Source organism: Mustela nivalis (assembly GCF_964662115.1).
Source record: "Mustela nivalis genome assembly, chromosome: 2".
NCBI classification, from domain to species: Eukaryota; Metazoa; Chordata; class Mammalia; order Carnivora; family Mustelidae; genus Mustela; species Mustela nivalis.
The window spans coordinates 104,791,270-104,804,572 of record NC_139021.1 but is presented as its reverse complement, the minus strand read 5'-3'; the positions used below and the strand labels follow the sequence as shown (position 1 = coordinate 104,804,572).

General features: G+C 42.2%; 1 protein-coding gene across 8 annotated transcripts in view; it reads left to right on the top strand.

Moving 5' to 3' along the window:
• MTR (5-methyltetrahydrofolate-homocysteine methyltransferase) overlaps positions 1 to 13,303 on the top strand; it is a 107,135-nt gene that overhangs the window by 69,489 nt on the left and 24,343 nt on the right. For all 8 annotated transcript variants that reach the window (XM_082721313.1, XM_082721311.1, XM_082721312.1 and 5 more), the window contains 5 exons: positions 1,218 to 1,370; positions 3,153 to 3,260; positions 4,392 to 4,492; positions 11,019 to 11,086; positions 11,674 to 11,794. In XM_082721313.1, coding sequence (XP_082577439.1) covers positions 1,218 to 1,370; positions 3,153 to 3,260; positions 4,392 to 4,492; positions 11,019 to 11,086; positions 11,674 to 11,794 — 551 coding nt within the window. The remainder of the gene's footprint in view (positions 1 to 1,217; positions 1,371 to 3,152; positions 3,261 to 4,391; positions 4,493 to 11,018; positions 11,087 to 11,673; positions 11,795 to 13,303) is intronic.

Sequence of the window (13,303 nt, the reverse complement as noted above, 5' to 3'; positions counted from 1 at the left end):
CGTGCTTGCCTCCTGTGGTGGCTGGAGGGGGCAGTCCCTCGAGCAGCCCCAAGGCACCGTGGGCCAAGTCTGGAGATATTTTTGGTTGTCACAGTAAGGGGTGGGAGGTGTTCCTGGCATCCAGTGGCTGGGGATGCTGTGGCATCCCATAGCGCATGGGAGAGGCCCCACATGACAGTTGTTCAGCTCACAATGTCCTTAGTGCCGAAGTTGAGAAACGCTCTCCTGGACCAAGTTGCTGTCTTTTGATCAATAGGCAAGTCCTGGCTCTTCTGCTGATAATTGGGATTTTTTTTTTTAAGATTTTATTTATTTGTCAGAGTGAGAGAGCAAGCACAAGTGGGGGAGGGGAAGAAGGAGAGGGAGAAGCACACTTCCCACTGAGCAGGGAGCCGGACACGGAACTCGATCCCAGGAACCTGAGATCATGACCTGAGCCACAGGTGCTTCACTGACTTAGCCACCCAGGCACCCTGATAATTGGGATTTTAGACAACATAATCTCTTAGCTTCAGTGTCCTTATTTGTGGTCTGGAAAATTTCAGACTTCTCTTTTTTTGGCTCTCAAATTTAACTTTTAACTTCTTGAAACTTTTGAGATTCATATATTTGAAGTTGTGCAATGTCAGCCACATCCAGGGGTCCTTGAACTGGGGACACGGGGCATTAGGGCTTGATCACTAAAGGCTGGAGAAGTCCGCAGAGGCTTCATGGGTTTGAACTTCATGTCAGAGTCCTGGCCATTGTCATCCTCCCCCCCGCCCCCACCCCCACCGCCGCCTTGGAGCTTCATAGTGACAAAACGTGCTGATGTCACCGGAGATCTTTAATAACGTATACTCTGCAAACCACTAAGATGCAAAAAGTGTATTTTATGATGAATTTGAACTTTACTTACTGGTATTCCTTCTCTCTCAGATAACTCATTTTTACTGAGTACTGAACGTTGTATCGTTCCCCTGGCTAAGCATTTTACATAGGGCATTTCATTTAATCCTCAAAATAACCACCTGAGGCAGGAAATATGTGACATTTTAATTTAGGAAACTGAGGCTTGATTAATTGCTTAGATTACTGATAGGAACCAGGATTTGAACCCATGCAATCTGATTCCAAAACCTGTACTCTTAAACATTTCCATGATTCATTCTTGATTGGCTATTTGGATATAAGCCGATTTTTAATGTGATTTTTTTTCTAACTTTTTTTTTTAATAGGGTATCGAAAAACACATTATTGAAGACACTGAGGAAGCCAGATTAAACCAGGAAAAATATCCCCGGCCTCTGAATATAATCGAAGGGCCTCTGATGAATGGCATGAAAGTTGTTGGTGACCTTTTTGGAGCTGGAAAAATGTTTCTACCTCAGGTTGGCAAAAGATGGGGAAGGGGAGGGGTAGTTTTTACAACCTAAAAAAGAAGACTTTGTCTTTTAATAGGAAGTTCGGGTGTATTTCTCAAGTTTTGATTTTGATAAGAGCTTGTGGACATTTGAGATCAGGTCATTCTCTCTCTAAATGTGTCAGGAGGAGTGTCTGGAAGGTCCGTCTTGAGGGTGAGTGCTGGCTCGAGGTCATCTAGAAACTGTTAGCATTCTGATCTGCATGATAGATCTGTGTCCCATCTCCTAAGTCCCAACACCCATCTGCTCTTCCCTCAAGTTACAGTAAAACCCAAGATGTGTGTGAAGTTCATAGCATTCACTTTTGATTTACCAGCCAGTATCATCTTTAAGGATACGTATTTTGAACAAATCATCACCATTTGAAATAGTGATATACATTACGTCATATCTTTCGAGAAAGCCAGAACTCTCATTTTGATTTATAGGAGCAACTGGCTATATCGGTGAACAAGCTTCTCTTGAGTCGTCAGGGTTAGGACTGTGAGGCATACACAAACGTGAAGGCCCTAGTTTGGTTTCTGTTTGTTTTAATTACTCATTCTATACTTAGTTAATTGCCTGTTTCCTTCATAACATTCACCCCCTTTTTAAAACAGCTTTATTGTTTTATAATAAGCATACGACAAAGTTCACATATGTAGAGGATACAGCTTGATGAGTTTTAACATGCATGCACCAGTGAAATCCTCCCCACACTCGAGATAGGAACGTTTCGTTGTCACGCCCTCGTAATTTCCTCCAGCCCATGGCAGTTCCTCAGTCTTAGTTCTTGATGGTGTTGACTTATTTTTCACTTGGTGTTTTTGAGTTAACATCAGGCATAGAGACAGTTTGCAAATGTGGTTTGAAAAATGTCTTGTATCCCTCCCCCAACCTCTACCCCTCACCTGAGCATTTTTACTGGAGCCTCGTGTAGTTAGCAGCCCTTGGAAGTTGACATGGATGTAATGCTGTGAGAGAAGGACTTCATTTGGACTTCACCGGTTTTCCCACTACTGTTTTCTTTGTATTCCAAGATCCCATGATGCTTTTTTATCCTGCCTTCTTCAGTACAGTAGTACAGTTATTATGGACACTGTCCCTGAGATTGAGTTTGTCTGGTGTTTGCTCATTTTTTGGCAAGAATAAAAGTGATCCTGTGCCCTTCTCCATGGATCATATCAAGAGTTCCAGAATGTTGCTGTGTCTCATTACTGGTTATATGAACTCTGCTCATTTGGTTAACAGTGTCTGCTAGGTTTCCTGCGCTCTGAATTTACTTGTAGAGAGAAACTTGGAGACTGTGCAAATATCCTGTTTCCCATCATACTTCCACCTGTGAATTTTAGCATACATTGATGAATTTTGTAAAAGGCCCTATTCTTGCTTAAGCAGGAACCTTAATTATAAGTGGATTATAATACTAGGGATCGAGAAGAGAAGGCTGAAAAAGGACTCATGGTGGACAAGAATACCTAGAACTTGGAGAAGTGATAGACAGTCTTCAAGGCTGAGAAAAAATAAGTAAGAAAGAAAGACAAAATTAAGACAGAAATCACAGTGTGCAGTTCCTAGTCTTATTTTCCTTCTGCTATACCCTGTTCATTGTCTTTCTCCACAAGGAACTTGTTCCTTATCTCATCTGCTGTCAAAAGTGGACTTCAGTGGTCAAAACTTGCATTCTTGATTGATGCTGAAATTCACAAGCGGGCATTAACAACCATTCAGGGTCAGGTAAAGATGCCTGACTCCATGTGTTTTTCCTAGGTTATAAAGTCAGCTCGAGTCATGAAGAAGGCTGTTGGCCACCTTATTCCCTTCATGGAAAAAGAAAGAGAAGAAAATAAAATGCATGCTGGCACAGAAGAAGAAGAGGCAAGTCATTTTGTCCAGGCTGCTGGGCCCTGTGAGAAATTGATCTCAGAGACTTGGGGGGTGGGGTAGGGACCACGGTCTTGGCTATGCTTGTCATTGAAGGTGAAATCGAGCAATAATCTGTTTGACCAAGTATCAGAATATCCTGGGATTTTCCTTTGAGTGTGGCTTTATGAGTTTTTAATATGAATATAGTTTTTCAGACAGAGCCCATGGTTTCAAATCAAGTTCGTTCATTCCTCTCCTCACCATTTACAGAACTCCTGCTATGTGCTGGGCACTGTGCTCCATACTATAGCTACAGAGCCAGGCCCCTACCCTTGAGGTAATTGAGTGATATTTGGCTTTGGAAAACCTCTTCCCTGATTTGTCTCTGCATACTGGTAATGTCCTTGGCACTGCCTCTGGATCCAACTTAATTCCTGTTGGCTGTACCACCAAAGTAAATCATTAAGCTTTGACCTTGTTTAGCTGCCTGTGAGGCTCAGCCAGCTTTGGCCTGTAGGATTCTGAATTCTCATATTGATGTGAGCTTGTGAATGGCTCCGACATAGAATCCCACTTGCCTTGTGTGCTTTTTCTTTTCTTTTTTTTTCTTTTGAAAAAAATGATTTATTCTTTCATTCATTTATTTATTTGAGGGAAGGGATGCCCACAGTGCATAGCACAATGGTATTGAAAAAATAAACTATGATAAAATGCCCCTGCCCTGGGCTTTTGAGATGGTGGTTTGGGTTCTGATGGGACCTGTGCACTCACCAGCTTCTCCCTCTGTTCCCTCCGTCTCCCCTTACTGCTCACCTAAATACTTGTCAGACAGCGTTTTTGCAGTTAAGGATTATGTTCTTCAGCTATAGGACTGTTTTGTAGTTGACATAACCTGTTCCTTGAGGTGATGGAAGCCCTGGTTGACGCTCCCTGGGCTAACCAGTGAGGCAGGCCTCCTTCAAACAGCTAGGGCCAGCAGCTTTCTACTGACAGAGCACATGACCTAGGTTCTAGGTCTGTTTTTGAGGTTGTCTCGCTTGTATGACAGGGCTTTTCGTGCCAACACCTGTCTGGCTGCAGGAAATTAGGGGATCTGTTATAAGGTGAGCGTGGCGATGCTCAGCTGTGTGGCTTTCTCCCTAGGACCCTTATCAGGGCACCATCGTGTTGGCTACCGTGAAAGGCGATGTGCATGACATAGGCAAGAACATAGTCGGTGTGGTCCTTGGCTGCAATAACTTCAGGTGAGTTAACACTGACCTCTTTCAAACCCCTTTCATATTTAAAAATAAAAGCATTAACAGGCTGATTCTTTGTTGGTCAGAAAGGGTAGGGTATGGCCGTGGATATTGTAGGTGATTTTTAATTTCTGTTTCCTGTTTTTTACATTTTCTGTGTTGAACCATCTTTTCAGATGAAAGAAGGTAGTAATTAATCTGTGATCTGTGTGGTAAGTACAAAAAGGACAGTAAAAGCTATTCCAGCAGAGTCAGAACAACCAAGAGCTTCTTGAGGATTGACCTTGGGCCAAGACTCTAATGAAACATCGGGCTCCTGCCCATAGCCAGTGGCATGGAGCATATTCTGTTTTTCTTCTCAGTAAACTGCCATGTTTTAGAGCTGAGATCCTAGAAGACTTCGGCTCGGTGGGGTTTATAAGAAGGCTTTGACTGTACAATTCTCTCTTCCCTCTGCTTAGAGCAGGACCATGCATCCCTCTTGGAAATGATGAAGCTAGATTTTGAAATGTTGTATAGAAGAAAAGCCTCTGGGTGATATATCTCATTGTAGTGAATAGTCAGCCCTCAGTTACTTCTGTGTGAGAGCTGATGACCTATTATAAGTGTATGTTTTGCCCAGATTTTAGCATATTCTTTGTGAACAGAAACCTAATAGAACGAACACCTTCTCTGGTCCATGTCTGGCCACCAGTTCCTCTGAATCCAATGGACTTCTTTCCGATGTGCTATTTTATCTCTGAAGCAGGGAGCCGTGGCTGCAGGGCATCTGTGCCCTTCATAGGCGTCCCCTGCTGTCTTGTAACAAGTCCCCATTGGGCCCTTCCCTCCTCTCAACTTGGTTAACCACCTCTGCTTTCCAGGCCAATTGAATGCATCCAGGCACTCTGGAAGGCTGGGGTTGGAGGAGCTGGGTCAGGACCACACCTTTTGGCCTCTGTCTTCACAGGTGTTTCCCTTAGCTGCCTGCCCGCTGTCAGAACACTTAGCACTATCTTCTCTATTCCTATTCTAGGAATATTGTTCTTGGAATGTATTATTTTTTCAATGATAAATGTATTGGAGATACCAGGGAGGTGGTTGTAATGAGATTTCACCCATAAAACAAGTATTTGGATAAGGTGTTTGCTTCCTGAAATCTACAAGACACCTCCACTCTTGTCTCACGGTTTCAAATCCCATGTCGTTGGCTTTGGTTTGCATTCATTGCAGTTAGTTAAAATTGAATTCAGCTCGCGAACGTCTGTAGATCGTCTCCTACACACCACACATTGTACTAGTGACACCAAAATGGTTTAGTTGACTTTTCTCAAGAATTCAAGGAATTTGCTGTTTATAAGGCTAAATAGCCAAGTACATAGTCAGCTGTGATCATGGGACAGCAGCTGTTGAAAAAAGTAGTTTGTAGGTAAACCTTCTAAAGCAATTTATAAATTTTTTTTTGTATTTGTAATTTTTTATTTTGAAAAATGGGTAAGTAGCTAGGAGAGTCACACTAGGAATGTGTTTTCCTCCAGTAGAGACATCATAAGAGGCCAGGGAAAACTGTGGCGTTTCTCCAGGGTGCTCTGAGTATAGAATGTCAGCATTCGTGAAAGCCTGCTTATTAAACCCGAGGCTTTCCTCCAGCACATGCAGCCCTCTGTCTTGTGCATTGGAAGTCTGCTTATCTTCGCTCATAAGTCCAACTGGAGAATTATCTTCTGGTGAAACTGTAGTTATTCCTCATATAAAAACACAAGTGAATGTGCAGTTGTTTTCTATCCTGTCAGACACCTTTGGGGTCTTGTGTCTCCTAACATGTGGCCTTCTGGTCAGTTTAATTTTTATGGCGTCAGCTAGCAGAAAAGTGCCCGGATAATCTCCCTTATGTAGTTAATTGTATGCTTTTGCTGAGCATCAGGGTTCTAGATGGATCTGGGGTGGAGTGTGTGGTTCTGGATCTGGGGTGAACTACCCAGCTAGTGAGTGAGTCTAGCAAACGATCCAGTATCAAATCCTTGTGCAACTTTCTAGTTCCTGGCTCTTTACCATTGATGCACTAAATCTCATAAAATGTAAGAACTTTCTTCTTTGTGAAGGAAAAAAGAGTAAAGAGGACTCAAGATGATCATTCTGTCTAGACAGAGGACGTTTTTGTGGAGATGACGCATTAGATTCTGTGTTACAGTAGCGTGTATAAATTTGAGAATTTGAATAGACCTCAGGGACGGATCCACTGAGAGTCTAGCAACACCTAACATTTGTTTACCACTGCACAAATTAGACAGTGCTTTCATAGCATTGTTTTTTTTTTTTTCTTTCTGTCTTCTTTTCCTGGTGTTTTTCTTTTCCTTTCTTTTCTTTCATCCTTCCTTCCATTTTATGGTCTTAATCCTGCTCTGCTTGCTTCAGTTACTGTCTTTCTCACTTTACAGACGAGGAAACTGAGGTGTCGAGAAGTTAAGTGTTTGCTTCATGGTCACACAGCCAACAAGGGGCAGACCATAATGTGCTCAGGGCTTCTGACTCCAAAAGTCAGGACTCTGCTCTGTCCGTTTATCTTAAGGTATTGATTGTAGTTCAAAAGTTCAACAACTTTAACTGTACTGTTTAATGTTGATATTCCAGTTAACATTCCTCTTACATAATTTAAAATATTCAAAAATGCTTTCTGATCAAATCGTACATGAGAATGGATTTTAAATATACTCCTCACTAATTATTACATAGAAAATGTGGATTTTTTTTCCCCACGAAAAACTGGGACATGTCGAAAGTAATTTTAAAATTGGATATCCTGTATCTAGTACTTTAAAAATATGGATCTGGTGAAACAATAACAGAGGCCTGTTTATATTTTAATAAGTGGTTGTTAATGTACATGTAGAGTATGAGTGAAAATTAAGCAGCGTATAGCTGTGAGTGAATGGAATCACGTTAGCGCATTTAGCTGTACTAAGTCAGGGGCACACTAATCCAGTCTCTCCTGTCCACCACACATGCTCACTTGATGATTATTCATAGGCTTTCATCCTGGGGTCTGTGTGGGGGTGGGAGGTGTGTATGGGCCTGTGTGTTTTCTGGTTTTTCAGCTTTACTGAGATGTAACTGACCTGTAACACTGTGTAAGTGTAAGATATTGACTTGCTATACCATGTTGCAATTTGATGACCACCATATGATGGCTACAACCACCAGCTTCACATAATTAATTCTTTCTTGTGGTGAGAACGTTTTCTCCACCTCTTGGCTAACCCATGTTACCACTTACCTTTTTTTTTTTTTTAAGATTTTATTTATTTGTCAGAGAGAGAGTGAGCACAGGCAAACAGAGTGGTAGGCAGAGGCAGAGGGAGAAGCAGGCTTCCTGCTGTGCTAGGAACCCGATGTGGGACTTGATCCCAGGATGCCGGGATCATGACCTGAGCCGAAGGCAGCCGCTTAACCAACTGAGCCACCCAGGCATCCCTACTGCTTATCTTTTTGATAAGAGCCCTTCAAACAGATTTGAGGTGATATCCCATTATGAGTTTGATTGGCATTTCCCTGCTCCTTAGTGATGCTGAGCATCTTCTTATATACAGGTTGGTCTCTTATGTCTCCTTTGGAAAAAATAGCTATCCAGTTTCTCTGCCCAACTTACTACTTTTCAAAGGGAGACTTTCCAGAATTAATTAATTAATTAAAAGATTTTATTTACTTATATGACAGAGAGAGAGATCACAAGTAGGCAGAAAGAGAGGGAGAAGCAGGCTCCCTGCTGAAGAGAGAGCCCGATGTGGGGCTCGATCCCAGGACCCTGAGATCATGACCTGAGCTCGAGGCAGAGGCTTAACCCACTGAGCCACCCAGGTGCCCTTTAAGGAGAAATGGAAACAGACTGTTAAGCTGATTGGAAAAGGTCCATGGGGACTGCAGAGTGGTAGGGTACTGCCATCTGGGGGTAGCACCTGTGAATTGCAGGGTCAGAAACGAAATTCTTTGTTCAGTTCATTTCCAGGGACCGCAGACAGGAGGCACCCGGAATGGATGTGGATACATGGCTCTGATTTTCCCTTTTAATTCTTCCAGAGAGGAAAAGGGACTTTATTTATTACAGTATTTTTAAAATTGTATATATTCTTAGATCGTATTGGATGCCTTTGCTAAAACAGCGAGGGCAGCTTACATTTTTTTCTGAATTAAAAGCCCAAATTAGGGGCTTCTTGGTGGCTCAGTGCGTTAAACCGCTGCCTTCGGTCATGATCTCAGGGTCCTGGGATCGAGTCCCATATCGGGCTCTCTGCTCTGCGGGGAGCCTGCTTCCCTCTCACTCTCTCTGCCTGCCTCTCTGCCTACTTGTGAACTCTCTCTGTCAAATAAATAAATAAAATCTTTAAAAATAAAAAATAAAAGCCCAAATTAAATGCTTGTGTTCAGAGCTGTTATAAGCATTCTAGAAAGATGATTTTAAAACCAGCATTTTCTTATAACATTTATTTTTATTCTCTTTAATTTCTCATGTGGCATAATATAAGGATGTATGTAAGACGTGGCCTGTGGACATGGGGCATCAGGCTCTAGGTGAAGAAGGGAGACAAGGGAAAGCCCAGGGGAACAGAAAATGGAGCTGTGGTGGAATCAGGACGTGGCAGGGAAGGTGAGGGACAATGGCAAGGGACAATGGGAAGCAGAGCCACAGCCACGGAAGGCAGGGATGGCCAGAGTTCCTCAGGGCCAGCTGGGTCCTCATTCTGGACCCTTAGTGCTAGTCTCTTCCTGGCCTGCCTTCTTTCTTCCTTCATCTAGCTGATACCTACTTATTCTTTCAAAATTCAGCTCAGGTATCACCGTCCTGGGGTGCTTCAAGCACCATTTGGATAGCTTAAGAATAGGGGGCCCATGGGTGTCTCAGTTGGCTAAGTGGCTGACTCCTGACTTCAGCTCAGGTCATGATCTCAGGGTCATGAGATCAAGCCCCATGTTGGGCTCCACACTGGGCGCAGAACTTGGTTAACATTCTCTCTCTCCCTTTCCCGTTCCCCATCCCCAATTACTCTCTCTCTCTTAGAGAGAATGAAAGAAAGAAAGAAATCTTAAACTTAATATTCTGAAAATTGAACTAGTAGTGGCCATTAAGATGCTGACTCCTCCCCCTCTGACCTCTCTGCCTACCGTTTCCTTCTTCCCCCCATTCTGTCCAGCAACAAGCTCTCCTCACTGTCCTCAAACCAAGCAAGCATGCGTAAGATGTTCCTGAAAGAGACATTGCTTAAAACAAGAAAATGAGAGCAAGTTGATTCTTACTATCATACTGATGATTTTTAATGGAATTTTTAAAAGTATATATACAATGTTGAATACAGTGGGCTTTGAAAGGTATGCCTTTTCGTCTTGATTTAAAGGCAATACACTAATTGAATTTAAATTTAAAAATGTAATATACTGTTTTGCTTAGTTTTATATGCAACAGTCTATACTTAGTCATAGCTTCACAAAAGATCCAATTACCAGAGTTTTTCAGTGTGCAAAAAAAAAAAGAAAGGAAGAAAGAAAGAAAATGGTGTGTTCTGATTCTTCTTATAACCTCTGGTGCCACAGCATTAAAACCTGCAGCATTTCCTCTACCAGGTCACTAGTCACATACTGAAGGTAGTTACCGTTGATCTAAAATTGTCTTGGTTTTTACTGAGGAGGCTGCATGTGCTGATTTATTTGTCAAAAAAAAAAATTTAAGTGATACGGGAGCAAACAAGTCAGTATAAGACGTATATAGCAAGAAGCAAAGCTCCTTCCTGCCCAGCAGCTACTGTTACCAGATGATACCGTGTCAAATAGTAATTGTTAAGCATTAATTTTTTTTTTATTAAAAATTATTTGGTGCACCTGGGTGGCTTAGTGGGTTAAAGCATCTGCCTTTGCTTAGGTCACGATCTTGGGGTCCTGGGATCGAGCCCCGCATCGGGCTCTCTCTTCAGCAGGGAGCCTGCTTCTCCCTCTCTCTGTCTGCCTCTCTGCCTGCCTCTCTGCCTACTTGTGATCTCTCTATCTCTGTCAAATAAATAAATAAAACCTTAAAAAAAGTTGTTTTGCCTATTTTAATGACATTGTGAAAGAAGTGAAAGTGCATGCTATGAAGTGCATACTCATGATAAACTTAAATTTTAAAAATGATTGGCATGGTGGGGGCTTTCTCGGTCTTGATGACAGGGGAACAGTCTTAACTTACCAGTTAACGGGCAGATGAAGTTTTATATGTTTTACCAGAGCTTAAAAAAAAAATGTCATATGCCAAAAATGACTGAATTGTATACTTAGAATGAGTGAATTTTATGCCATGTGAATTCTGTATCAATAAAGCTGCTTTAAAAGTCTTAGCATAGCACCTGGCATGTGGTAAGGACTTCATATGTGGTCATTATGGTTGTGATGGTTGTCACTGCTTCGTGAGCATGTCCTGGGGATTCCGGTTGCCATTAGATGAGTGTTTGGCAGCTAAGTAAACGTTCCTTTCTGCTCTGTCTCTGATGGGTTCTCATTAATTTCTTCACGTCTCTTTTCTGTCTCTCAGAGTTATTGATTTAGGAGTCATGACTCCCTGTGACAAGATCCTGAAAGCTGCTCTTGATCACAAAGCAGGTACTGTCCACCTGTGCTTCTGGGCTTTCCACTGGATGTCCTCAACCCCGGCGTGTGTCTGTCAGCGTATGAGGATGCCCCAGTCCACGTGGGACCGCTGGAGCATTCGGACTGTCAGGGGCCAGCTCCTGGGTGGGGGGCTTCCACTGTCGTTTGTAGTGGGGGTTGAATTGGTGAATAGGTACCCATGAAACTCCTCCTAGCTCTGAAGATGGGAAAAGGGAACAGGATTCTTATTACAGGGTCACATTAGATTTTTCTCTGGGTATCATCATTTCTGTGTTTCTTCAGACACTGTGACATGTTCAAGTCTGGGAAATCATAAACAATATATTTTATTTGTGTGACTTCCGCAAACCGTGGCAAGCCCATTATTACAACTTGAAACTACAAATCGTATTTGCTACTGAAAGCCAAACAAATAAATGGAAACTCCCCAGAAAAGAGGTCATACAATTAGAAGTTGGGAATTCAGATGAGGTCTTATGGTCTTTATTACAAAGGCTTTAAAGTGAATCTTGCATACTTTTCTACATTTTTTTCTCATTCTCCTTCTTGCTGTCCTTTTTTCTTTTTTGAAATAATAGATATAATTGGCCTATCAGGACTCATTACTCCTTCCCTGGATGAAATGATTTTTGTTGCCAAGGAAATGGAGAGGTTGGCTATAAAGATTCCACTGTTGATTGGAGGAGCAACCACATCAAGGTAAGTCATGCTAATGAACTTTTTGCTTTCCTTTAAATTCATTTAAATGCAGTGTTTAAAAACAGTGATAAACCCTGTGTTTTGTTGTTGTTTTGTTTTTTATATTATGCTTAGCACATTGGCTCCTTCTGTATAAGCCCATGAGCATTTAGTCTCCCCCTGGACAAGAGTGACTGTACTTTTGGAGCATGGTCAAGGAAACGCCTTTGTGATCTCCCCAACCCTTGCCTTTTTTTTGGATTTCTTTGGCTTGTCATTGTCCTTTCCTTAATCCTCTCCTCTCCCATTCTGTTCCTGAGATTTCTGATAAATACTCCTCTTGAAATCAAACCAACTGGAGAAAAGTGTGTCTTTTGGCACAAAGACATTGCTTGAACTGCAGCCTACTCTCTGTCTGGAGGCAGGTGTCTGATTGAGTAATTACAGGTTCCCTTGAAAAAACTCCAGCTTTATAATAGTTGAGGCAGGAGGCCAAGCTATCAAGAGTGAACCAGAAGATCACCTTGGGAAGTTGTTTTTGAAAGGGGGAACCTTTGTAGAAACTTTCCGTTAAGCAAAAGAGAGTTTTAAGTTGGTCGCGTGACTGTTAATCAGTTTGTCACATTTTTCCTGGGGTCGTGATATTTGGTGAGAAATATGTTAATTATGGGTACCGTTGGGCTTCTTCTGATATGTTCCTTATGCTCCATGTCATTTACTTTGGCAGGGAATAATGCCCAGGTGGGACATTGAGCTTGGTCACCTGCTAGCATGCAGCTTATTGTTTTTCTTTTCTTTTTTTCTTTTTTTATTTGTTTATTTGACAGACAGAGATCACAAGTAGAGAGGCAGGCAGAGAGAGAGAGAGGGAAGCAGGCTCCCTGCCGAGCAGAGAGCCCCATGCGAGACTCGATCCCAGGACCCTGAGATCCTGACCTGAGCCGAAGGCAGCAGCTTAACCCACTGAGCCACCCAGGCGCCTGCTTATTGTTTTTCTGATGCAAAAATGCAATGGAGTCCAGTCGAAGATATTCCAAAGTTCCTTTCACACTATAAGCCATTCATCTTAATTGGGTTTTCCAGAGAAACAGAATCAGTGGGGTGGATATATATACATTTACTTTATGTACATTGTATATGTTTACTCTGTATTGTATTATTAATGTATACTGTATATTATATATACAGAGAGGATTATTTTAAGGAGTTGGCCATGTCATTTTGGGGTCTGGTAAGACTGAAATCTGTAGGGAAAGTCCACAGGCTGGAGACCAGGCAGGAGTTGATGTTGCAGTCTTCGTTCCAAAGGCCATCTGGAGGCAGGATTCCTTCCTCATTGGCGCACCTCTTCTTTTATCTTAATCTTCAACTGATTGGATAAGGCCCAGCCAAGGAGGAGTAGTCTGCTTCACCCAGAGTCTACTGATTCAAATGCTCATCACATCTAAGGAATAACCTTCACAGAAACATCTAGAATGATAAAGACCTAGCTCCCATGGTGTGGCCAAATTGACGCATAAAATGAACCAT